The 27,851-nt window shown below is 42.1% G+C and overlaps 1 protein-coding gene across 1 annotated transcript in view; it reads right to left on the bottom strand.

The window, feature by feature from the left end:
- LOC103107562 (serine/threonine-protein phosphatase 2A 55 kDa regulatory subunit B beta isoform) overlaps positions 1 to 19,921 on the bottom strand; it is a gene marked incomplete at its 5' end in the record, with an annotated part of 74,251 nt that extends 54,330 nt beyond the window's left edge. The window contains 3 exons of the mRNA XM_060184422.1: positions 6,026 to 6,138; positions 15,458 to 15,623; positions 19,799 to 19,921. Of these exons, the coding sequence (XP_060040405.1) occupies positions 6,026 to 6,138; positions 15,458 to 15,623; positions 19,799 to 19,921 (402 nt within the window). The remainder of the gene's footprint in view (positions 1 to 6,025; positions 6,139 to 15,457; positions 15,624 to 19,798) is intronic.
- Positions 19,922 to 27,851: the final 7,930 nt, after the last annotated feature.

Genomic DNA, 27,851 nt, shown 5'->3' with positions numbered 1-27,851 from the left:
CCCAGGGAGAGGAATGCTAATGGTGAGTTCTCATCACCCAGTTTCCATCCCTGCCAATGAAGTGACTTGAGCGCTGAGTATGTTGCCTGGAAAGGGCTCTGACAGCCTTGTCCCTCTGAATATTTGGTGGAAGGAAAAGAAGAACAGACAGTCTCACTGTGGAAGGGCAGGAGATCTAAAGACGTCTGTTTCTCTACCTGAGATCAGGGATCTGGAAGTGTATGTGAACCAGTGGGTGAGAGAGGAAAAAGAAAGGAAGGAAGGAAGGAAGAAAGAAAGGGACAAGGGGAGGAAGATGTGGAGGAAGAAGGGGAGGAAGAGGGTAAGAGAGATGGAAAAGGGGGAGGGAGGTGAGAGGTGTCAGGTAGGGAGGTGAGACAGGGTGGGGGTATGGAGGCAGAGATGGAGGTAGGGAAGAAGGAAGGAGGGTGTGAAGCAGAGAATTTCCCTTGTTCTGGAATAATAATAGCATCAATGGCTAAGAAAACCACTTCAGATGACCAAATTCATGTTTCTAATTAAATTAGAGACTTGGCCTGGATTAAAAACATTTTAAAGAATTGAATTATTTTATAGAACAAAGAGAAATTGAGAAAAGAGGGAGAGAGAAGAGAGATGACTGCAACTTTGCTTCACCTCTCATGAAGCTTCTCCACTGCAGGTGGGGACCAAGGGCTTGAGCCCAGATCACTGTGTATGGTAATGTGTGTGCTCAACAGGGTGAGCCACTGCCTGGTCCCACCTTGCCTTGGAATTTTTAGTTCTAGCTCTTACACTGTGCAAATCACTTTCCTTGTCTCAGCCTTCCTTCAGGTGTATGTAAGTGCCAAGGGCAAAAGTTTAAATAGTCCTGCACCATTTGGGGCACAACTTCTCAGAGTTGAATCTTTTCAAATGGGCATTTTAAAAGTAGACTACCCCTCTTGAGGTATTGAATCCAGACATACAGGATCACATAGGGGTATAGTAAACACTTAAATAGTAAACACCACCTTTTCCACCTGCCAGATACATGTTCTGCCCTCCTCACTAGCTGCTCTAAAGTAGAATCAAGGGATTAGGTTAGAAAACACTTTTGTGATACAAACAGCATGTTGCAGCTACATGGTGCTATTAGTGGATCACAGATTCTGCTGTGAATGTTATGATACTGAGCAGGAGATACTGTTTTTATTAACATGCTTCTCAGCCTCCCTAGGTAAGGAGTGATTGAATTTGAAAGGCTATCTTTCAGAAAACAACAACAACAACAACAAAACACAATATACACACTTGCTTTGAAAATTAAGCTTGCCAGTACTGAAGCAGAACTGACTCATTAGTCAGTGAGGATTAATTAGCTGTCGGAGATTATTAAACATTCTTACTCTATAGCTCCATGCAGAACTGGGAGCTAGGAAAAGTAAGGGAGAAGCAATCAAAGTACAGAAAGGAAAAATGGAGAGAGAGAGAGAGAGAGAGAGAGAGAGAGAGAGCCACAATTGCTGGCAAGGCAAATTTCAAGAGCAGAGCCTGTTTAGTAAATTACAGCCTGATTAATCTCGCGTCAGCTCCTTTCTCTGTTTAGAGTCATTGTTCTGAGTCTGCGGTCTGCCAGGTCACCTGATTTTTTCTTCTACCACTGAGGTTAAAAAAAAGGAGGCTGGCTTTTTCAGGGTTTGCATGAAAAGTGAGTTGGAGTGTGGGTGTTTACACAGTCAGGCAGGGCATTTGAAAGTCTAGAAGGTGGAGGTAAAAATCAGATAGGAGCCTTTACCATGTCACTGCAAATATGTCTCCCAAGTAGGTAAGATAATTTTTTATTATTAATAATTTATTGGATAGAGACAGAAATTGAGAGGGGGAGGGAAAGTGGAGGCGGGAAAGAAAGGGAAGAAAGAGAGACAGACAGATAGACAGACACAATTGTTTCACTGCCTGTGAAGGTCTCCCCTCTATAGATGGAGACCGGGCGCTTGAACTGGGGTCCTTGTGCATGGTAACATGTGCACTCTACCAGGTGCCACCACTCAATCCTCTACAATTATTGTTGAAATGATTAAGAGGTAATAGAAACTCAGAAAACAGGAGCTCTGAGGAAAGACGAGGCAGACCCCTTTATCTCAGTCACATGTGTGTGTATGTGGTCTGGTAAAATGCAGATTCCCAGGCCGTCCCAAATTGCTGAAGAGAATCACTGGGGCCGGGATTCTGGAATCTACATCAGTCATGAACACTCAAAGTTCTAGAACACTTGGCTTGGTCCAGTCCTCTGCCTAGCAGCTTAGTAACTAACTTTGGAGGGAAGAAATGCGCTTTCTGGGCACAGAAGCAAAGGAAGAGCCAGATTTTTTAGGATTTTCTGACTCCTACTCACTCCTAAGTACCTCTGTTCACACACCTACCCACTAACATCCCTGTCTGACCTGAGATCTCTGCTCCCAAGGAAACATTAGTTTTAACTTGATTTTTTATTTCAAAGACAGACACTGAGAGGGGAGGAGGAGATAAAGAGGGAGAGAGAAAGAGAAACACCTGTAGCACTGCTGTATCACTTGTGAAACTTCCTCCAGGTAGGGGGGGACCAGAGGGCTAGAACCCAACTCCCCCCCCCCAACTCCCCTCCTTTGATCCTTTGACACCAGGTGAGAGCTCTACCAATGCTTGTCCCCTGCCCCTCTCCATGGAATCTTTAATAGGTAGCTCTCCTTTTCATCAGGAGGATGGCATTTCCAAAGAGATAAACAGAGATCTCTGACACTCAAGAGGTGGCCCTGGTCAACAGAAACTTGTAGCAGAGACACAGAATACATCTGAGCAATTCTCTGCACAGAGCAAACAAGGGCAAGGCAGAACCTGTGCACTGCCAGCCTAGAGCTGCAACTTAGTAGCTGCAGCATGAATACAATGTATAAAAAGGATATGACAAGTTGCAGATGCTACCATGATTCATTCCATCCTGACTTCTAAGGGCAGACAACTTTACCAGTGTACTCTGGAACCCTACATCTCCAGAACTCTGCCCCACTAGAGAAGGACAGGAACAGGCTGGGAGTATGAATCGACCTGCCAATGCCCATGTTCTGTGGCGAAGCAATTACAGAAGCCAGACCTTCCACCTTCTGCACCCCATAATGATTCTGGGTCCATGCTCCCATCGGGATAAAGAACAGGAAAGCTTTCAATGGAGGCGATGGGATATGGAATTCTGGTGGTGGAAATTGCGTGGAATTGTACCCGTCTTATTCTGTGGCCTTGTTGATCATTATTAAATAAATTTTAAATAAAAAGGATATGACAAGAAAAATTATGTTGGTTTTCTTTAATCCATAAAGCCTAAACTGTGCTCTCAGTTGGGGATAGTAACAGCCATGGTATGATGTTAATGATGAGGACAGCAATGCTAGGGTGACAGCAGGGGACTCATGTCTCTGAGCACTTTCTGAGAGGGAGGGCCCACTCTGGGTGAGTTCCCCATGCCATGCACCAGTACACTGAATCTGCCAAACAAATCTCAGGAAGTAGCCACTATCACTGTCCCACTTAGGAAGATGTCACATTGGAGGCATGCACTGTTGGAAGAATGAGTTCAAAGTCATCAACCTGAAAATAACTGGGCAGAAGTCTAACCCAGGACAGGCTGACTCAACACTCACCCTCTTTACCCTCCCTCCACTATCCACAGCTCTCCAAAACCTCTGAATTTTTTTATTGTCTGTTTTATTTTTATTTTAATTAATTAATTAATTTGTAAAAAGGAAACACTGAAAAAAACCATAGGATAAGAGGGGTATAACTCACACAATTCCCACCACCAGAACTCTGTATCCCATCCCCTCCCCTGATAGCTTTCCTATTCTTTAACCCTCTGGGAGTATGGACCCAAGGCCATTGTGGGATGCAGAAGGTGGAAGGTTTGGCTTCTATAATTGCGTCCCCACTGAACATGGATGTTGACAGGATTTTTATAGCCTGGGCCAGTGTGACAGACTGTGTAGCAGTCCCTAGCATTTGAAGGGAGCAGAAAAGCCAGTGTCTATTGGCTTGGATCCATATGAGCCAGGGAAGGGTCTGTCCTAACAGCACCACATTCCCAAACAGATGAGCAAATGGGCAAATAAGGAAAGGATCCAAGACACGAATGAAATGGGGACACAACCATCACCCATGTTACATTCTGCCTCTAGGCCTGGACTGACATCTACCTTCCCCCCACAATCAAGTTACCTCTTAATTTTTGGTCTTCAGTAGAGCAGCTGGTGCCTGAAAGCACACATTTTGCAGTTTTTAAAAGTCCCTTGGGGGTTAGGGCTGGCCCCAACATGTGCAGCTTTATTGTTCATTCTGAACACAAATAAAGCTCAACTCCCCACCCAGTACCATTCCACTTTAGCCTGTATTTACAGAGTCTGCCCTTAAAAGTCTGCTTTCTGGGACTGCACAATGGTATACCCAGCTGAGCATACATATTATCATGCCCAAAGACATGGGTTCAAGCCCCATGCCCCCACCTGCAGAAAGGAAACTTTATGAGTAGTGAAGCTAGTCTGCAGGTGTCTCCCTTTCTCTTTCCCTCTCTCTCTCCTCCCTCTTCTCTCACTTTCTCTCTGTCCTATCAAATAAAAGAAAGAAAGGAAGAAAGAAAGACAGACAGAAAGAAAGAAAGAAAGAAGGAGAAGGGGAGAAGGAGAGAAGGAGGAGAAGTAGAAGGAAAAGAAGAAGAAGACGAAGAAGAAGATGGAGAACAAGAAGAAGAAGGAGGAGAACAAGAACAAGAACAAGAAGAAGAAAGTGGCCACTGAGAGCACCATACCCCAGAGATAACCCTGGTGATAAAAACAAACAACAAAAAAGTCTGCTTTCCCAAATCCATCCTTGATACCAGCTCCTCATGAAAACATTCCTGGTCCCCAAGAATCAGATAGAATTTCTGTCCCTTGGAGCAAACTGCAACTCCCTGGCTCTCATTGCATTTATCTTACTCTAGTTAGTGTCATAATCATGTGTGTATCAGGGCTACAGATTTTCTTTCTCTACCAGCTTGTGCATTTCTGGAGGGCAGCAAGGAAGAATTCAATTACTGAGTACCTGCCAGAAGTGGGGGCTCTTTCAGTCTCACTGCACCTTACCTTCCAAAAGCCAGCTGGGTAAATGGTGTCACAGTCCCTGTATTACAGATGGCAAAGCTAAAAATAACCCCCAAGAGTAAAGCTCAGGCAAAAGGTTAAGTGACACTATGAAGCTCTTTAATTAGCAGAATTTGAACTGTTACGTTCAGAAGGTCAAGCTCTGAATGCCAGATCTCTAACTTTCCATCCAGGAAATCCCATCTCTAGTTCCCTGTACCTGAGTACAGCAGGTGCTTAGGGACATGTGTCAAGTAATGTGGATGGATAGCAGATAAGCATATGTATGGCTGAGCAATATATGGGCGACAATTTGGTTAAGTCCTTGGGGACACAGAAGTACATGCATCTGGGGGCCGGGTGGCAGCACAATGGGTTAAACACACATGGCGCAAAGTGCAAGGGCCAATGTAAGGATCCTGCTTTGAGTCCCCAGTTCCCCACAAGCAGGGGGTCACTTTGCAAGTGGTAAAGCAGGTCTGCAGGTGTCTGCCTTTCTTCCTCCCCCCTCCTGCTGTTTTCCCCTCCTGTCTTGATTTCTCTCTGTCCTATCCAACAACAACAGCTGTGACAACAATCGCGATAACAACTACAACAAGCTCAACAAGGGCAATAAAATGGGAAAAGTGGCCTCCAGGAGCAGTGGATTCCTAGTGCAGGCACTGAGCCCCAGCAATAACCCTGGAGGCAAAAAAAAAAAGTGCATGCACCTACACCATCAGGACTTGATGGCTTTGTTCTTCCTCCACTGACCACAAAAAACACAGATAAACTGAGTTTCCACATGATGTCTCTTCCTCCCACATTCTAGTTGCAACCCGTAGTGGTCACCAGCATGGAGCCAACCTCAGGGCCCCTTCCCCTGGTCCTGGGGCCCCAGGGTGCTGAAAGATGGAAGCACAAGCAGCTGTCAGACTCACCCGTAAGGTTGTGATGGTAGCAGGGTCACGGAGCCGGCCTTCCTCATCCTTCAGATTGTAGCCTTCTGGCCTCTTGTCTCTCTCGCTGACTTTCCAGAGCTTCACAGTTTTGTCTGCAGAGGGCAACCAGAGAAATTCAGTATTATAGGAATTCCGGTGTCTAAACTACATGTCCTCTGAAGGCAGAGCTTTCATTTCTGAGCAAAAGCAGATACTGTACAGACACAAATGGAGTCCTTGCCCAGGAGCTTTTAAATCTGTAACTTACACATGCATTTGGTCTGCTGTCTAGAAACATTTATTGAACACTGACTAATAAGACTAGCCACATGTATAGCATTAACTCTGCTATGACTTTACAAGGTGGTGATGGTGGGTTGCTTTAAAATTCACAATAATCCTGAGAGGTAAATAGTCTGGGAGGTGGTATAGTGGGTAAAGTGTTGGACTATTAAGCATGAGGTCCTAAGCAGCACATGGTCCCTGGCAGCACATGTACCAGCATGGAGTTCAGGATCTTGATCTTTCTCTCTTTCCTATCTCTCTCAATAATAAAAGGTGTTTTGTTTTTTAATCCAGTGATGTCAGTACTATTATTACCATCCACATTTTGTTACTATACCCTAGTTTATTTATTTTATCAGAGCACTACTTAGCTTAGGCTTGTGGTGGTGGTGTGTATTTAACCTAGGGTCTCTGAACCTCTGAACCTCAGGCATGATGTCATTTTAAAAAATATTTATTTATTCCATTTTTGTTGCCCTAGTTGTTTTATTGTTGAAAGTTATTGTTGTCTGTCTTCATTGTTGAATAGGACAGAGAGAAATGGAGAGAGGAAGCGAAGACAGAGGGGGAGAGAAAGAGAAACACCTGCAGACCTGCCTCACTGCCTGTGAAGCAACTCCCCTGCAGGTGGGGAGCCAAGGCTTGAACAGGGATCCTTACACCGGTCATTGTGCCTTACCCCACGTGTGCTTAACCCACTGCACTACCTCTGGACTCCCGGATATTATTTTTTATGACCATTATATTATCTTCCAGGCCTCAACGTGTGTGTATGTGTGTGTGTGCGTGTGCGTGTGCGTGTGTGTGTGTGTGTGTGTGTGTGTTAGTTTGGACTTTACTACTCTGGTTGACTTTTTTTTTTTTTTATTTTCCATTTTGTTGTCCTTGTTTTTTATTGTTGTTGTAGTTATTGTTGTTGATTATCGTCTTTGTTAGATAGGACAGAGAGAAATGGAGAGAGGAGGGGAAGACAGAGAAGGGGAGAGAAAGATAGACACCTGCAGACTTGCTTCACCACCTGTGAAGCAATTCCCGAGGTGGGGGGGGGGTCGAACCAGGATCCTTACAAGGGTCCTTGCACTTCGTGCCATGTGCGCTTAACCCAATGCACTACTGCCCGACTCCCCTCTGGTTGACTTTCTTTAGGTAGGTAGATAGGTAGGTAGAGAAGGGAGAGAGGGAGAGAGGGAGAAGGAAGGAGTGAGGGAGGGAGAGGGGGAGAGAGAGAGGCGCCAGAGCACTCAAACTTCCTCACAGTGCTCCCATGTGGTGTACAGGGGTTTGATTCTGGGTTGGATACATGACAAAGCAAGTTTCTTTCCTGGTGAGCTATTTTGCTAACCTCACTTAAGTACTTCTTGCCATTTACAAGGCCAAACAAATGTCCTTTGATCAATGACCTGAAAGCTCCCACACCCCAGTTTCCATACCATCTCTGAAGTCACCTTCTACCACACTCCCCATATTCATGCCAGTGCAACTTCCTCACAGCTGCTGCTCACACCAACTCCCTCTAACCTCTGGGCTTTTGCACTAGTTATGCCTTCTGCCAGCAAAGGTCTTTCTCCTCTTTCCCCCATGATTTGTTCCTTCATTTTGCATTCTACTTTTGTCCCCACTTCAGAGGGGCCTTACTGAATTGAGCTACTGAAAATGTATCTTCAGCATTCTTACCCTTGATTGCCTTTCTTCTGCTTTATCTTTCCTCTTAATGCTTCCCTTTCCCTCCATCTCTCCCTCCCTCCTTTGGAGTTTACCACTCTGGGATGACTTTTTCAGACAGAGAGAGAGGGGGACAAAACAGTACTGAAAATATTTTTTCAATGTAGTAGGGGTTGGGCTTGAACCTGGATCACACACATGGCAGAACAGCACACTATCCAGCTAAGCTATTTTGCTGGCTTTTATAGTGTTTTTTTTTCACTGATTACGCTCTCTGGAGTAGAGGGCCTGGGGCTTCTGGAGAGCAGGAGCTGACATGTTTTACCCACCTTGGACTTTTAAGTCCATGTTTTAAAGGCTGCATGTTCAGGCCCAGTAGATCAGGCCTGTGGGCAACAAGCCTTTGTCACCATTCTTATCAGATCCTGTTTCCATCATTTACTTGGGACATGTTTTAACTTCTCCTTCTCTAGACCTGCACAGGGAGGCTTTGGGAAGCTGACAACCTGGGACCCTATCTTCATGCCAACACCTGCCACCACATCCCTAAGGACTAGGATTCCTACGTACATGCCATGAGGAATAAATGGCAACACCAGATGGAACAGGAAAAAAAAAAAAAAAGAATGTCCAGCTAAATTTGATAAGCACTGATTTTTTTTTTTTTGTAGCTTAAGTATATTCTAAACATTTCAAGCTTCTTTCTGATAAACTTAACTTCTTTAGTGCTCTGTTCCTAATTTGGGAGTGGGGTAGATGAGGTGTCTTCCTTGTGGGGCTCACATGACTGTGCAACAAAACACTGCATGTAGAGTATTTAACACAGTATTGGGCTTTTAATAATGGCCCACACAATAACTCAGCTGTTACTAGAATTAGCCAATTGGGCAGCTATTCTGGGGTAATCATATGGGGCTCTGATGGACCTCGCTTCCTCCTGGGATGATGTCAATACATTCTGTCCCCTCTCTGTAACACTGCCCTGGAGAAAGGCCATGCTTCATTTGTGTTGAGGAGAACCCTCTTTTTCTCTTGCCCCCTCATCTTACCCCTCCAGCCCTGCTCACCAAATGTCCGTAGAGGTCAGAAATGCTTCACACTGTGAAGTGGGGTTTTTAACAGCAATTTGGCTGTTTTAAGAGCAAGTCAGTGGTCCCATGTGTCCTCATTCCAGGGGTAGGTCATGTCTGGGGCACGCCTGGCAAGGCTGCTAAGTGTGAGAATGGAGCGCTCACCTGAGCACCCCCTGGCTTATACAGGGATAAAAGGCGAGGAAGTCTTTCCCAGATGCTGAGCTTATTTATGGGGCTGTGAGAAAAGTCATGACATATTTTTCAATGTTTTTAAGTGCAAAAATGCATCATAATTTCCCCAACAACCCAACAGATGCCCACAATACTCTGCTCATGCCTTCTGTCAGGCTCCTATTGCACAGCAAATGATTTTTAGGGGGAGAAGAAGAAACAGAAGAAATATGGGCCCTACTTATACAGTTCCTTGTGTAGCTACTATTTTTAATTAAAATAATTTTGAAACCAGAACACTTTTCAGCTCTGCTTATGGTGGTGCTGGGGATTGAACCTAGGACCACAGAACCTCAAGCATGGGTGTCTTTTGCATAACCACTGTGGCTGTGCCATCATCCCAGCCATCTACCTATCATAGCTTAAAAGAACCTGCATCAATGGACGGTAACACCCAATGTCATATGTATATATGTATATTATATGTGTGCAAGTGAGTATGTGATGAACTGGTTTATTACATTATATAGGCATCAAGTGTGCAATGTAAATCAGCATCTGCATCTAGTACATTATATTCATCACTAAAATTCAAAGGGTTTGGGATGTGTCCCATCTCATTTGCAAGGTAATTTTTCATATGCTATGAGTGATAAACTGCTATACAGAAAGGAAGTGATAAACTGCTAAAAGACATTTTAAGGAGAAAATAAAACATCACTTATAATCTCTCCAGTTAAGGACAATCACCATTACCATTTTACATATATCCTTGTATATTTCTCTATGTACTTTTTTTGGGGGGTGGGGGAGGGTTCAAACACATTCTATTATTATTATTTTTTAAACTTTAAAAAAATTTATTGCCTCCAGAGTTATCACTGGGGCTTGGTGCTTGCACTGCGAATCCACTACTTCTAGAGGCTATTTTTCCCATTTTTGTTGCCCTTGCTTGTTATTATTACCACTGTTGTTGGATAGGACAGAGAGAAATGGAGAGAGGAAGGGAAGACAGAGAGGGAGAGGGAAAGCTAGATCCTTCAGACCTGCTTCACTGCTTGTGAAGTGACCCCCCTGCAGGTGGGGAGCTGGGGGCCCAAACCAGGATTCTTGAGCTGGTCTGTGCCATATGTGCTTAACCCGCTGCGCTACCACCTGGTCCCTCTATTATTCTTTTTAATCACCATAGCATGTTGTACATAGCTTATGCTTTCCTCCCAATCACATATACATCACTGTCAATAGCTTCTACTATAAGTTCATAATTTGTAATAGTAAGAACTTATTAGGAATTATAGGTCTAATAGCTGGACACCTTTAGTATATTATGAAAAAATATTACAAGAGGATGCCACACAAGTTATTGAAAATGTTATGTTATTTTAGAAGAATATTTAAAAACTAAGAAGATATTGCTATTATTCAACATTACATTATTAAATAAAATCTGATTTCCAAATAGTGTATTCAGTATGTTACATTTTAGAGATGAAACAGATTTACTCATGCCTCTTTTCTTTCTTTTTTGCTTTAAGAGTCATTAACAGTGGCTTACTCTGGATGTGAGTAAATCATTAGTTTAATATTACTTATTCTCTGTATTTTCTAATTTTCTTTAAACCTTCCCATCTCATCAGAGGTATTAGGCAGAAGTTTCTAGAAAGCTGAGCAAAGCAATGTGTCTTCATCTGGCAAATAATTTCCAGGTCTAGGTTAACAATGCTAATGCTAATTTTATTTTCCTTTAAAATTATGAATTTGGAATTGCATTTTATCAGAAACAAAAACTGTGACCACCCATAATGAGATATGCATAATTAAAAAAAATGAACTAGATATGGTTGATGGTAAATTCAATCCAATTCCCTATAGTTAGGTTGCCAGGGTCATTCTTGATTTTCTCATCATACATTTTCTTCTCGACTTAGTCTCTTGAAGCTTTGTGGATAAAAATGTCTAAGAAACATGTGGCTGTTATAATAATGACTTCTTTCTTCTGGCGGGCTCTCTGAGTAGTTTATCATTACCTGTGGCAGTTTTAAAACACAATCTTATCATTTATCTTCATTTTCTCTTTTGTACAGTAATTCCAATTATCTCCCATTAATTTTAGCATGTTAACCTATTTGGCTTAAGGGGAATTATCAACCTCAATATTAGTATTAAAAAGAAAATCACAGAAGAACATGGGAGCTCCTTTTATAAGTATCATTTTGAGATGCTGTTGGCATAAGAAATAGCATCCCAAATGGGAAGATAATATCCTTGTTAATCAAAAAACTATTCAAAAACTCAATTAACAGAAAATTATGCTATATAATTAATCTTCATTGCATTGTACTGATTTCTTGCCCATCCCCCCACAAAGTAGTTAATAAGACCTTGAATTGTATTGTAATAATCAATAGCTAAAATGTTGTAATACAAAGTAAGCTAGTAGTAGGAGATAATCAATATTTCTTTGCTTGGAGCAATTAAATCAAAATGATGGGAAATCGCTTTTATTCTAAATGGTGTCAAATGTAAAAACCCTCCAAGTGAAACTTGAAGAGTTAAGACTGAAAGAAATAGAGAGTCGGGCGGTAGCACAGCGGGTTAAGCGCAGGTGGTGCTAAGCACAAGGACCAGTGTAAGGATCCTGGTTCAAGCCCCCGGCTCCCCACCTGCAGGGGAATCGCTTCACAAGTGGTGAAACAGGACTGCAGGTGTCTATCTTTCTCTGCCCTTCTTTGTTTTCCCCTCCTTTCTCCATTTCTCTCTGTCCTATCCAACAACAACGAGATCAACAACAACTACAACAATAAAACAACAAGGGCAACAAAAGGGCATAAATAAATAAATAAATATTTAAAAAAAAAGACTGAAAGAAATAGAAACAAATTTATGGGGTTTGACTTTTAATGAATTGGCCAATAATATAAACAAAGCAATAAATGTTGTTATGAGAAAGAATTAAATTACTTGGAATCTAGAAATACAGACAACTGGAGATCCAGTCATGTGGAGATGAGATATGTTTGAGTAGTTCCACAAATGACTGTTTCAAAATGATTGTTTCAGAATTGTCATTTATTTTAGACCTGTACACTGGCTTTAACTTGAGGAATTTTGGCTCATATGCATTATAAACTTTCCAACCTCTTTTTATAAAATTAAATCAAACTCACCATAAAAAACTTCAGAGAATAAAAATGGTAAAATGGGACTAAGTTTACAAGTTTCTCATAATACACAATAAAAAATTAATCATGATACTCTTTGATATGTGTGTCTCCCTTCTTTCTTTAAAACATGAATGTATGTTTACATTGTTGGGGCTCAGTGCTGGCACTACAAATCCACCACTCTTGACAGCCATTTTTTCCCTTCCTATTTGTATTTGATGGGACAGAGAGAAATTGAGAAGGGAGAAGGAGGTTGAGAAAGAGAAAGACACCTACAGAACACCCCCACCCCCTCCAAGTGGGAAGCAGGGGCTCAAACCTGAGTCCTTGCATATGGTAATAAGTGCACTGAATCAGGTATGCCACTGCTTGGCTCTGCTACATTAAAATTTTTTTTCTTTGATTTATGACCAGTATCCCATCCTCCTTTTTAAAATTACCACCAGAGTTATTGCTGGGCCTTGGTGCCTACATGCCAAATCCACAACTCCTGGTAACTGCCTTTTTCCTTTTTTTTCTTTCTTTTCTTTGATAGAGACAGAAAGAAGTAGAAAGGGAAGGAGATAGAGAGGGCAAGAAGGAGACAGAGAGACACCTTCACCGCTACTTTACTTTTTGTGAAGCTTTCTGCCCGCAGGTGGGGACAAAGGGCTTGAACTCAGGTCCTTGTGCATCACTGTAACATGTATTCTACCAAGTGTGTCACTGCCTAGTCCCAGTATCCTTTCTTTTTAAATTTCTGGGGTAAACAGAGTGTAAAGGTTTTTTTTTTTCTGGATTTGTATTTATTTAAATGTCTCCAGATAGCTACACACAGAGAATGAAATGAGTCATTCCACTCTCCAGTTTATTTGCTCAAGGAAGGCTTTAATTTTTTTATATATTAAACCCTCTTAATTACTATGCTATCCAATTAACACCCTTTACTATAAGATTTTATTCTAAATTGTTTGGAACACAGACAGCTTCTATCAACAAGGATATTAAGATCCTTGAGGGTAGATAATTCCACTGAATAAAGACTTAAGGAATTAATAATATAATTTGGCTCTCTGTTCAACCCTCGAGATGCTCTCTTTCTGACCTATTTATACCAAGTCCCCTCAAAAGTGGTGTCAGTGCAGCATGGAAAGAGAAAAAGACCATTACTTGGGTGTGGGGGGAGGTAGCACACTGGTTATACAAAAGAACTCTCATGCCTGAGGCTCCCTAATTCCAGGTTCAACCCCTTGCACCACTGTAAACCAAAGCTGAGCAGTGTACTGGTCTCTCTCTTACTCGCTCTCTCATTAAATTAATAAAATATGTATAAAAATCACTTGATCACTTCTTGGGGTGAGGGGAGGTCCTCCTTTCTTTTCTTGATTTGTGTGCCTGGCTAAAAACTTGTTAGTGCCAGTGACACAGACATCTGCTTTACAAACCACCTGCCCCCCAAATGTAGTAAGGGATTAACAGCTCCTACTGAGTATGCCAAACTCACAGGACACTATGCCGTGTTTTCTGAAATAATGTTCCAGAATAACATACAGGGAGTCTTGAGACAGGAAGTGTCATTCTAAACACCTGGAACTAATCTTTATGAGTCAAAGACTGCAGATAACAGGTCTCACCCAAACTATGTTGGGAAATTTTGCAGATGTGGTCACACACATTGGCAGGGCCCACAAACCACTATATTTCCATGCAAGTATTATTTACAGATCTCCACCACGTTATCCCCTCAGGGTATTGCTAATTCAGTTAAAACCACTGCAACAGTTGCTAAGGACGCTTCCACCTTCCCAACATGCCTTTTGCCTCTCTTCACCCCCTTTCCTAGCCAATCCTGTCCTGACTTGCCACTTCTGGAATTCTCCCATAAAAGCCTCTCCTGTTTCCGCTTTTGCTCTCTTTGCTCTTTTCTCTTCCGTGACCCAACCCGGAGAAGGGCTGGTGGGCATAGGTGGGAGGCGGCCATTTTGCTAGCTCCATGTGGCCTGAACCACTGTACTCACACCCAATTCCGGGGTGCCCGCGTGAATAAAGATTTGCATTCCTGCTCTGCCACGAGTTCTTGGTCTCTTCTCTTTCCCCGGTGACGCAACCTGACAAAGCTGGTCCTGAACTTGCTATTTTGGGGGAGAGTAACTGCTATTTTTGGAGAGCCTTTTTGATTCTGGTACTTAGTGAGGTATCTTGCAAATACTGTCCCTAATTTATTCAATAGCCCATGAGGTGAAAGGGAAACTTGAGGCCCAGAGAGACTGGCATATAGGATGCAGAGGTCACACAGGCTCCTAAGCTGAATATGGGACCCAGATCAAATCGATGGGGTTTATAGTCAACAATATTTATGTATCTTTTTCATATTTGAGAGCTATTCTCTTCCCTGATCCAGCTTTCTGGTCCTTTTTCCAGCCATGACATCATCTCCCCAGACAGTAACTTGAGTCCACCTGCATATCAGATGTCAGGCTCAGGGAAAAAAAAAAAAAACCCAACAAAAACTAGTATAGTCATGGGTCCTTTGGAATATAACTAAAATAGGCCTACTAGCTGTCTACAAAATGCAGACCCCAAATCTGCAATATTCCAGCCTTTAGGTTCATGATCAGTCAACAATTTGTTTGGCTTTATATGTTAGCTCTTCTTTCAGCCACCAGGTTCCAGATGCTATCATGACGCCAACCAGACTTCCCTGGATAGACAACCCCACCAATGTGTCCTGGAGCCCCACTTCCTCAGAACCCCACCCAAGTAGGGAAAGAGAGAGACAGGTTGGGAGTGTGGATCAACCTGCCAATGCCCATGTTCAGCAGAGAAGCAATTACAGAAGCCAGACCTTCCACTTCTGTACCCCATCATGACCCTGGGTCCATATTCCCAGAGTGATAAAGAATAGAAAAGCTATCAAGGGATGGGATGGGATATGGAATTCTGGTGGTAGGAAATGTGTGGAGTTGTACCCTTCTGATCCTGTGGTTTTTGTCAGTGTTTCCTTTTTACAAATAAAAAATAATAATAATAAAAAAAAGAAATATAGTGTTTGGTTGGCTATGCATCTGAAAATACCAACCAAAAAAGATTCCACATACCATTAGTAGACAGAAGGAAGTAGGCCGCATTCTGCTGAGGGAGCCATCTTATCTTATTGATTTTTTCTTCTATCTCTAAACTCTTCAGGTAATCGAACTCGGGTTCATGGCTCTGGAATGTGCTGTAAACATTGTATTCGCCCCTACGATGAACCTGATTTTTACTCTGCAGGAAGGAGGGGAAAATATATAAGAGATTAAGTCATATAAACCTAGTACAAATTCACCAACTCTTCTTTTTGAACACAACCTTTGGGGGTAGAGTGGGCAGGCCATGTCAGAGAAGGCTGAGGGTACAACCCTGAGAGTTACAATATCTCTTTCAGCTCAGTGAACTCCTAAGCATTTGACTGACTGCCCTTATGGTAAATATTGGCATCTCCAATATGCATGTACTTCATAAAAAATCCTATATGTGAACTGCTGCACTAATTATGATGTGCATCATAACATACATAGAAACTAAAACCAAGGCATGATTTTTGAAATCAACATACATAGAAGTTCTAATATTTCCTTTCTGGGTCCTAGTGGTCATCTTTAGGAAAGAATATATATATGACCTACCTCTTAGACTCAGTACAAAAATGAAGTGTCTAGGGCCAGATGGTGGTACACTGTGTTGAGTTGACATGTTACAATGTACAAGGACCCAGGTTTGAGTCCTTGGTCCCCACATGCAGAGGGAAAGCTTCACGAATGGTGAAGCAGTGTTGCTGGTGTCTCTCTGTCTTTCTCCCTAACTCCCCATTCTTCTCAATTTCTGGCTGTCTCTATTCAATAAAAGAAAAATGAAGATAATAAAAAATTAAACAAACAAACAAACAAAAATAAAGTATCTGTGCCTTTCTTTGGCTTTTAAGTCTTACCAGATTCTCACAGAAGCTCTGAAAGGCAGGCAGGACAGGGAAATGCACATATGAGACTCAGATATTTAAAAACTACATCTCCAAAGTCATACAGCTACAACAGAGTTGATCTGGACCTTGGATTTCTCCAATCTGCTTATCTTCCAACATGAGTAACAGACAGGCGCACGGAGAGACATATGTATCATTAGGAGAATGATGAAACTTTACCTCTGGCTTTCCCTCAGGTCTGATTTTTCAATGACCAAACAGCAGGAACTAAATAAATGATGAAAGAATAAAACCTAAGGGGAAGGGCCTGTAGAAAGAAGAGACAGAAGCAAAAGGGACAGGAGTGGAAAAAAGACTAAGAAATACAGAAACGGAAGGGCAGGAGGGAAGGCTGGATTTATATCTGGCAGTTTAGGACCTTTCTGGCAAAAACTACAACATTCAGGCTTTGGAAAACTGTGCAAAAATTTTAAAACCTAGGCTTTTATTAAATATCACAGAAGCTTGGCTCATCATAAAAGACTCCATTAGAGGGCCAGGCAGTAGGGCAGCAGTTAAGTGCACATGGCTGGTAAAGCACAAGGACCAGTGTAAGGATCCTGGTTTGAGCCCCCAGCTCACCACCTGCAGGGGGGTTGTTTCACAAGCAGTGAAGTAGGTCTGCAGGTGTCTAGCTTTCTCTCTCCCTCTGTCTTCCCTTCTTCTCTCGATTTCTCTATTTCTTATCCAACAACAATGACAGCAATAACAATAACAATAATAACAAGAACAACAATAAACAACAAGGGCAACAAAAGGGGAAAAAAAGGCTCAGGAAGCAGTGAATTTGTAGTGCAGGCACAGAGCCCCTGCAATAACCCTGGAGGCAAAAAAAAAAAAAACTACTTAAAAATCAGATTTGAATACTGAATGTCCAAACCAAAATCTGGACGAACTAATGGGCAGTCTTGCTTATAGCCCAGGAATTTGTAATGACACTGAGGTTCCTACAAGCAAACTCTTTGGGTTACATCTCCTGAGAATTTACTCAGAGAATTCACTGATAGAAGTCAAGGTGGGCTAAACCAAGGACCCTGATGTTATCATATGGTTTTGTGTCTCAGGCTTAGCTTTCATTTCAACCTCAAGTCTTACCACAAAGCAAAGTGATTAAAATTTTTTGATTGATTTAATTTGATAGGACAAAGAGAAATGGAGGGGGAGGGGAAATAACACTGCTTCACAGCATGTGAAACTTCCCTTTTCCCACAGGTGAGGAGTGAAGACTTGAACCCTTGCTCATGGTAATGTGTCCACTCAGCCAGGTACACCACCACCCAGTCCCAGGAAGTGATTTTTGAACAGTTCCCTATTGTCCTCAACATTTCTCTTTCATTGAACGAAGGCATCTTCCTAAGGCTTAAATGGTAGCTCACTAGATAAAGCATTGGACTCTCAAGAATAAGGTCTGATGTTTGATCCCCCGAATTGCATGTGCCAGAGTGAGTCTCAGGTTCTTTCTCTCCTCCTCTCTTTTTCATAAATAAATAAATAAATAAATAAATAAATCTTAAAAAAATCTTTGCTTTGGCAAATGTGGGCCCTCACCCTCTTCATTCTGCTAATGAATCTGTCTTCCCAAAGATCTCAGTACATTAAAAGAGGTGAAACATATAAATAGCTAAAGGGAAAAAAAAACATACGAGAGAGAGAGAGAGAGAGAGAGAGAGAGAGAGAGAGAGGATATTACTGGCACTACACTGTTGCCTTGGGTAATTTATGCTAAATAGCTCCTCTGTTTCCTCTTTATCATGAACCTAATTGGATTTTTTCTTAATGGAAAAATAAGGTTTGAAAATCAGTTTTAAAAGGACTTTGAATGTTGGTATCAATGCCACTATCCAGCTTACTGCAGAGAAGGAGAGAAGGGGAGGGGGAGGGAGAGGGAGAGGGAGAGGGTGTCTTGGTCCACCTTAACAATAATTTTATAAGAGTGTTGATCTGCTACCATCCAAATCAGACTGTCAAGTGTGTGGAGTATGTGCCAGACCAATTAGCACTCGGCAGCTCTGGAAAAGCAGGAAAAATTCCAGGTCAGGAAGAGCTATTAGTTTCTACTTGCCAACCACATTTGTGCTTTCCAGGGCCAATCGAATAGGCTGGGTGCCTGATTTAATGCTGAATACTTGAATTTATCCAGGACCCCGAGGGATTATGATGCTCTTATAGAAATTAATTGCAAATAATGTGCAATTACCAAATATATCACCTCTAAATGAGGCTTTCCTTTTTGGGGGTGGGGTGGGGAGAGGAGGATGTAACAGAAATGGCTTTGAGGCACAGAGCAGGCTTTAAATTGCTAAGGATATCTCTTGTGAAGCCCTCCCTCAGCACAAGTCCTCCCCCGTGCTGATCAGTGACTCTCTGAGGTAGTGAGTAGCAGATGGGAGAGACCCGAGCACACAGACGGGCTTTCTGGAAGCTTCAGGGCCTTGTCAGGGGAGGCCAAGAAAGTCAGATTGGGCCATAATTCCATCCTGACAAAATAGGAGCAGACAACCCCAGACTCCATTTACATGAAAAAGAAAAGCAATTCCTAGAGGGACTTCAACCTCAGGCAGAAACAGGCTTTTTGTTATTTGAGAGAGTCACATTACAAGTTAGATTTCCTATTTAGAATGTATGGAACATTCTAAACAGTTCTGGGCACCTTCCTGTCACCATGGAAGAATGTTCCTTATACATTGCTTAGATATCATTTTGTGGGACTTCATGTCCACTGTGGAGGGTAAGCTGTCATTTTCTTCTCCACTGACCTAAGTGGTCCTTTGTACTTTGGCTGGCATAGAAAGTTGCTATTTACTATTTATCTGTTTACTTTTTTGATGTAGAAATCTACTTATTAATAGAGAAATTGAGAGAAGGTAAGGGAGAAATGAGAGGGAGAGAGAAAGAGAAACTCTTGCCGCACTGGGTCACATCTCAGTGAAGCTTTCCCTTCTGCAGTGGAGGTTGGGTGCTTGAACCCAGGGATTTGTGGTTGTACGTTACTGTCTGTGCCACCACCTGGCCCTTAAATTTTTTTTGTTTAATTCTCTTACATAGGAGCAACTGAAGGAAGCAAGGACTGAAATTCCATAGCTTGAGGGTGGGGCAGGGGAGATCCTATTAAAAAAAAACAAAAAAAACCAGGAGTCAGACCCAGTAAGCACTCCAGACGTTTTGTAGGTCAGGTGATAAATAAGGAAGTGAGGGGTGTTTTTGAATGAATGGGCAAAAACCCAGGTTGGGGGAAAGAGAAGACCAGACCCAGCAAAGGCCATATTTTTTAGGTGTTCACAGGAGCCTGACTGTGGAGCCAGTGATGTTAATGACTTTGGGGCAGTTTCAGGTTTGCTAGCAAAGCCACAAGGTTAAGGGCAACACACAAGGATTAAGGAACAGTAGGCAGCCTCTTTCAGACAGAGAAGAAAATGGGCATTTTGCATTCACTGCCACTTACCTCCTGCTCTCGTTGAAATATTACAACCCGACCCCCCTTGTCCCCTGTCGCTAGTAATTCTCCCGTGTGGTTGAATTCTACCGTAGAGATAATGTCAGCTGAAAAGAAGAAGACAAAGGCAATTTAAGTAACTGCACACTTACTTGGAAACAATAGATAATAGACATACTTTTCGGTGCATTTAAGCACTCAGGTTTTGTCTCTGCAGAGGAATTCACAAGGATTTTATGCTCTCTAGCTTAAGTGCCACTTCCAGTGGCACTTGAGAAAGCACATCTCCTAAATGCCCACACTGCCTTGTGCTCTCTGACAACATCTGGAGAGAACAAAAGAAAAAGTGCATTCACACCCCTTTGTTTTGGGCAAGAGAGAGAGAACAAATTTCCTTACACTCCTGGGGGAGATGGTACTTTTCATTGCTGGGTTGCATTGGATCGACCTTCTCGTGGTGTATCCCGTGAGTACCCATTCATTGGGGGAAACTGAAGATCCTTCCTAGCCGACTGAATCCACATGGATCCCAGTCACTTTCAAAGCCAGCAACAAGCAGCTCCTGACAGCTTTGCTGTTGACTGGCTATGGAAGAAGGGCAAACGCTAGAAGAAGAATTGCTGATTTCTACCAACCACAGATCTTTCACCCATTCCTGTCCTTTTGTATGCTTCCCTCCTTTCATTTCTAAATCATTTTATTGGAGGGGGATGGTTAACGGTTTACAGCACAGTCATTGACATGAGGGTACAATTTCTCATCTCCCCATGGTAGGTGTCTGCAAAACACTCTCACCCCCCAACTTAGGTTATTTCCCATCACCAGTTCCTCTCTTTTACAACCAAGAAGCTTCCCTTAAACATGTTTCAGTTGTGTCTGTAAAAACAAGGACCTAGACCAGTGAGGAAACAGGATTGGGAGGCCTGCCACTCAGACCTGGAAAATGGGGGAGCACAAAGAAATGACTGGAAAAGCCTGCAAAATGGAAACTGAAGGGAAGATCCAACTAATTCCAGAATCTGACCCAACCTGATCCAACTGGCTTCTTTCCTGGGGCGTCTGATACCTGCACCCTTCTTTCAACCCTGGGAGAAGAGTGCTAAAAAATAAGGTCACAAGTTGAGAGGGGATAGGGAAATTTGCACTGTTTCTAAGAGGAGATAATACACAGACTCTGGGAACTCAGATCTCAGGTTAATTGCTGAAGGTATGTCAGCCAGCTGGGTCTCTTTCTTCCGCATGGGTTGCCCCCCACCCCCAGGAGCAGGGACAGGTAAATTACCTAGGGTTGGATTTATTAGGCTATTTTTAGAACAATGCCAAAGGTTAATTCCTCTGAAATTATTCCCCTGCGGGGCTCCAACAATTGCTACAAAGAGCGCAAATGAGTTAAAAAGAGAGTGAAAGAGAGGGGGGCAGGGAAATTATGACTATGGCCTTTGACTGAAGAACATTCTGAAGATTACGTCCATCTAAGGACAGCAAAGGAGAAACAGTGAGGTGGAAAAGTAAGGCAATCACCCCTGAACAGTTTACTTCTTAACTCTTCCTCTCGCATCATCATCATTTCAGGATTTTTCTATTATGCTTGATTTAGTCAGGAAAGCAGTGTGAAATTTTCTACTTTACATATAACTTTTCATTTCTGTATCTGTCTACAGGGTTATCACTGGGGATCCATGCCAGCACTATGAATCCACCACTCCTGGTCACTGTTTTTCTTCTTTTTTTCTATTTTATTTGATAGACAGAGATAAATTGAGATGGGAAGGAGAGAGAGAGTGGGAGGTAGAAAGATAAGACAGACACCTGCAGACCTGCTCCATCACTCTTGAAACACCCCCTCCCTGCAAGTGGGGAGCCAGGGTTTGAACCTAGGTCCTTGCATGGGTCCTTGTGCATGGTACTGTGCATACCGGACAGGATGCACCACTACATGGACCATTTGTGGTCATGAAATACTGTATGCATTGAAAGATCATCTGATTTAACAAGGTCCTGTAAATTCAGAGTTTTATGCAAAAATCTCTTTAGGTTTTAAACACTGGTAACTAGTTCCCACCCCCAATACTACTACATTAAAAACAGATATCAGGGGAGGGGATTAAAAAAAACCCCAGATATACACTGCCATTGTATGTAGCATTATTTCAATTGTTGAGATGTGGGGCCAAGAGGTACCTTAGATAGTATACAGCTTACTATTTGCAAGACCATGGGTTGGAACCCCAGCACCACATGGGAGATGCTACAACATTGAGGGAAACTCCACAGATGGTGGAACAGTGATGTGATACTTATTCTCTCTCTCCTTCCCTATTTCTTTATCTAGAATTTTTTAAAAGAATGAAAATGTCATCCCCAAAGCAGTAGAATTGCATATGCCACAGGCCACCTAAAAAAAAAAAAGCCAAGAAATGAAAACAACATAATTGCCTGTGAAGGGATGACCAGATTAAGAGCATTGGGACCAGGCAGTGGTGCATCTGGTTAGATTCACACATTACCAAGCACAAGGACCTAGGTTCAAGCCCCCAGCCCCCAATAGCAGGGGGTAAGTTTTACAAGCTGTGATACAGTGCTGCAGGTGTCTGTCTTTCCTTACCTCCCTCTCTATCTCTGTTCTCTCTACATTTCTCTCTGTCTTATCAAATAAAATAAAGTTAAAAATATTTTTAAGAAAAATATAAAGAGCATTGGTGTATATATATAGAGAGAGAGTGGAATACTATTCAATAACCTAGTAGAAGAGAAAAAAAATCTTGCTATTTATAGATGGAATTAAGGAGAACTATTGCTTAAATAAAATAGATCAGGAAGAGAAACACACACTGGATGGCTTCTTTCATTTGTGGGGTGCAAAGAAAAAAATTAATAAGCCAACAGAACAAAAACAACTCTTAGGAGACAATAAGCTGGTGGCTATTGGAGGGAAAAGGCCAAGTCATCATTGATTGGGGTGTAAAACTTCTATAGTAAGAATAGTGTTTATGAGCCACCCATTTATGACACCCCATATCTTGTCTTCCTTTAGAAAAGGCTCCCTCATTTCCATTACAATCTTTATTAGAAATCTAGTCAAGTCACTCAGGGAGACCCTTCCATATGAAGGGCTACTTTTAAGGAGACACAAAATAAGCTGTGTGATTATCTGGTTCCGGCTGTGAGTTTAGGAGGCCCATTCCTAGGACAAGTGCTTACTGAGGAGTAAGAAGGCCCAGCATGGCTGGGAAGCAGCCACTTCAAGCAAATTATCTGACCACTTTCCTCTATTTGGCAGATCTTAGCCAAGTACTCTTAATGCAAAGAGGAGAGAAGATGGTGACTGAATGTTTGCCATTGCCTCAGAACAACTACCAGGACTCAGTTCTAACACTAATTACTGCAACTGGTTTTCTAGTGAGCGGTGAGCATGCGTTATGCAAGGAGCCTTAAGTAGAAACTAAAGAAGTCATGACCACTTCTTTTCACTTTCTTACTTCAAGGTGAGTCAGAGTTCTCAAACTGCTAAAAATACACACAGCTCTGAGAAAAAAAGAGTAGCAGGGAGTATGAGGGTGAGTGGGGAGGCCTGGCTAGCTGGTGGGTTGGGGGGGTACAGCATCACAGTCCTCCTTTGAGGGTGAAGATTCTGCTTAATTTCATTAAAAAATAGTTTACTTACTTTTTAATGAGATATAAATGCAGAAAGATATACAGAGAGAGAGAGCAGAGTACTTAAACCTGGGACCTCAGAGCCTCATGTATGAAAGTCTTCTGCAGAACTCTTACACTGTCTCCAGCCCCTTCAGAGTACTTTCTGTCCCTCCACTTAGCAGCAGAGTTAACACAAGCCCCATGTTCTAGAAGGGCTGCAGGGGACTTCCCTTTGGTGGAGTTGGATATCAGAAGAAAGGGTTAAGTTGCTTTTTCTGAGACTATTCCTTGGCTCAGTTTCCAAAAATATCTCACTCCCTGGGAAATATAACTCACTTTCCCAGGATGGCATCACATTGTCTTTCTGTTCAGATGTTCAGAAAGTGTCTTTTGTCCTTTAACATCCAAGTTCAAAACAAGCTAAGATTGAAGCTCTACCCTAAGCCCTCTGCTCAGGTATTATTAGAACTCTGCATTACAGATCTCAGCTAATAAAAATGCTCCCCCCATTGTTTCCTAAGAGTTATCAGTATGTCTGCTGTGTCTCCCTCATGAACCTTGTAAGAACAAGGGTGGTGAACACGGCAGGATTCTGAACTTCTTTATTCCTCTTGCCAAGTCCAGATCTTTCTTTTAATCCTGCTAGTCAGCTGTTTTTTTTTTCCCCATGAGGTTGTTTAATATCTCGATATTTTCTATTCCTTCTCAGAGCATCTGCCATTACAGCTCTAGTTAATCATACCTGTTGTGAACTTTCATGCTGGTGGACTCATTTATTATCGCTAAGCCAGTAGATGTAACCAGAATACTGCCCCATCTATCCATCTCTGCATATCTTCATCTATGACCATTTTAATAATTGATGCAAAACTCATGAAATCACCTTGCATTCCAATTTCAAGATACTGAAACTTCTGGTATGAATACTCATGTCTCTGCCACATGCTTTGGGGTAGGAGTTTAAGTCGCAAAACCACATGCTGTTCAAGCCAAGGCAGTGGTCATGATGACAAACAAAGGAGATGATAAGAAGACACTAGCAAACTTAGAGACAATAATACCATCAGAAGTCACAGAAATAAATCTTCAGAAATTCAACATGATTTTTGCCTTTAAATCAGGGGTGGGGAATGTCTGGAGCTGCCAAGATCAAATCATTTGGTCCAACCCTGCCAAGGGAACTGCAGGTGGGATTCAAAATTCAATAAATTTAGGTTTTTTTAAAGCAATATTAACTACTAATTATTATTGGACAGACACAGAGAAATTGAGAGGGGAGTAGGAAATAGAGAGGGAAAGAGACAATGAGACACATGCAACTCTACTTCACCACTCATGAAGCCTTCCCTCTGCAGGTGGGGACCAGGGGCACTGTAATGTGTGCGCTTAACCAGGTGTGCCTCCCCTGGCCCCCTTAAGTGCTAATTCTTTTTTTAAAAAATATTTATTTATTTATTACCTTTTGTTGCCCTAGTTGTTTTATTGTTGTAGTTATTATTGTTGTCATTGTTGTTGGATAGGACAGAGAGAAATGGAGAGAGGAGGGGAAGACAGAGAGAGGGAGAGAAAGATAGACACCTACAGACCTGCTTCACCACCTGTGAAGCGATGCCCCTGTAGGTGGGGAGCCAGGGGCTTGAACCCGGATCCTTAGCCGGTCCTTGTGCTTTGCGCCACATGCACTTAACCCACTGCGCTACCGCCTGACTCCCAAGTGCTAATTCTTAAGGTGATAATTTTATATGGCCCACAAATTATATTATAAATATACAAATGGCCTGCAGCAGAAGGAATCTCCCCAGCCCTGCTTTAAATGCCCTGTTTATATGATATGAGATGTTTTACTGAATGCTTAACTGAATTAGTGTGGAGCAAAAAGGCTATGGACTTGAACATTTATTCTCAGTTTGAGAAGCATGTGGCTAAACTGTACATTTTTATTAAAATAATTATATTAATCTTATTATTTTATTTTATTTTAAAAAAATATTTATTTTATTTATTTATTCCCTTTTGTTGCCCTTGTTGTTTTATTGTTGTAGTTATTATTGTTGTTGTCGTTGTTGGATAGGACAGAAAGAAATGGAGAGAGGAGGGGAAGACAGAGAGGAGGAGAGAAAGATAGACACCTGCAGACCTGCTTCACCGCTTGTGAAGCGACTCCGCTGCAGGTGGGGAGCCGGGGTTCGAACCGGGATCCTTATGCCGGTCCTTGTGCTTTGCGCCACCTGCGCTTAACCCGCTGCGCTACCGCCCGACTCGCATTATTTTATTTTTTAACCAGAGTAATGGAAATTGAACCTGGGACTTTGGAGTCTCAGGCATGGAATTCTCTTTGCATAACCATTATGCTATCTGCCTTACCACTGTATTAAAAAAAAATCAAAAAAACAGAATCCAAAGCTGTTAGAGAAGTCAGGTGTGCTTAGCATGATAGTTAAAGTAAACCCTGGGTGGCATAATGTCTGCTCTGTACCCCACCTATTTGGGCTGTTTTAATTGCAACAAGATAGTGGCCTGGTACCCCCATTTCTAGTTGAGTAAACACCTCTAAGATGGAATTAATTGTTCTTTGTTAAAAATCAATCTCAGCATCCTACAGAGGCTTCAGAATAGTAACTTGACACATAAGGTCTCCATTTACTTAATAGTTAAAACTGCTTTAGCAATTATATGCATACGATGCTGAAGCTAGAGAAGTGGAAGGATCCCCAAATTCATGCTTTCTTCTCCTACATTCTCAGAGGACTATGCTAGATTGGGGGCCTCTTCAATGCACAAGAACAGGCCTGAGGCAGGCCTTTGGATGACTAGGAGACAGGCACTTTACCTGCTGGAGGTGTGCTTGCTACGATGATGACTCAGGTTACCTCAGAGAGACCTTGACCTAAGTTCTCTGATGGGGCAGGGTCTGATGCACTAGACTCTAGCCTCTTAGGGTCAGTTCTAAGAACTGAAATGAGTAGGTAATGCAATTCAGACTTGAGGTCCTATTGAAGGTTTTATCTCTTATTTAAGAAATGGTTGGTAGATCTGACTATAAAGCCATTTACCCTACTTATATTAGCTGACTTGCTCTGCCCCCACAGTCATTGGCTTTCTTCCCGATGATTATGCTGGCTTTGGCAAGGATGAAACATATGGTTCACTGCAGAAGACAATGGTGACATGGTTGTTACTGGAAAGTTTATGTGGGAAGGGTTTAGGAAGACCTGTGATTAACTGGCAATGGCTCTGTGGTGGTGGGAGGGGCAGGCACAACCTTTGTCATCCTCATAGAGGGTCTTCTAGTTAAACTGGTGATTTTGTAAAATATTTAATCAACAGGGACAGTTAGGATTCCCTGTGGAGAAAAGAAATTTGGGTATGGTCAAAAGGTCTGCCTATGAATTAGAATGGTCATGGTGCTGGAAAGATGTCACTACATTGTAGATTTAAAAAAAATATCAGACAGTAAAATAGGAAGTATGAGAAAATAGAAATTTTGTTAACATTTTAACTTCAAAATATCTATTTCTAAATCAATGAAATAATGGTGTATACTGTTTAAATAGTGTATTTAATAAATTTTCCATTAACAACAGGATGATGTCTATGATACCTGTGTTACCTGATCGATATCTACTTTTTAGATACTGGATTTTGGACTGGGAAGATAGCATAATGTTTTTGCAAAAGGCTTTCATGCCTTTGGCTCTGAGTTCCCAGGTTCAGTCCTCAGCACTGCCATAAACCAGATCTGAGCAGTGCAGTGCTCTGGAAAAATAAGTAATAAGTATTTCTAGATAGTGAATCCTTTCCCCCCTCCCACATACATGTAATTCATTCTGTGCCTACTGGTTTTACTTTCATTTGTGGTGTTGGTATTCCTCTACTATAAAACAATGCAACCAAAAGGGTCCAACAGCCCTAGTTCCTAAGATCTTTTCACAACTTGTTATTTTCTACAGTCTGACCCTGAGGATCAAGTTCATGAAGAATGGGTAACATATTTTAGTAGATACTCTCACTGGCCACTCCTACCTAGGGCCTTTCTACCTTGGTTTCCTCTTACTGCAGAATCTGAACAACCCGGATATTTGCTTCCCAGCCTCCCTGTGGCTAGGAGTGGCCATGTGAACCAGATTTGGCCAGTGAGGCATGTAAGAAAACCTGCTGGGAGATAGAGAGGCAGAGATTCTGGAAAAGCTTTTGTTCCTAAGTGGACACAAGCAAAGGAAAGCATTTTGGTTACACCCTTAAACTCCTTGCCTGTTACAGTCCTGGTATGTAGCTACACGAGGTCATGATATATAGAGCTGTGGCAACCATCATGAAACGATGAGATGATAAGCCTAATGACATTCAAAAGTCAAGAGGCTGAGTATGACAGATGGAAGAATGGGACAATGTCCTTGGTGATAGCATTGAACTTCAGAAATTTACC

This window comes from Erinaceus europaeus, unplaced genomic scaffold, assembly GCF_950295315.1.
Source record: "Erinaceus europaeus unplaced genomic scaffold, mEriEur2.1 scaffold_423, whole genome shotgun sequence".
Taxonomy (NCBI): domain Eukaryota; kingdom Metazoa; phylum Chordata; class Mammalia; order Eulipotyphla; family Erinaceidae; genus Erinaceus; species Erinaceus europaeus.
This window is presented reverse-complemented; position numbering and strand designations above follow the sequence as displayed.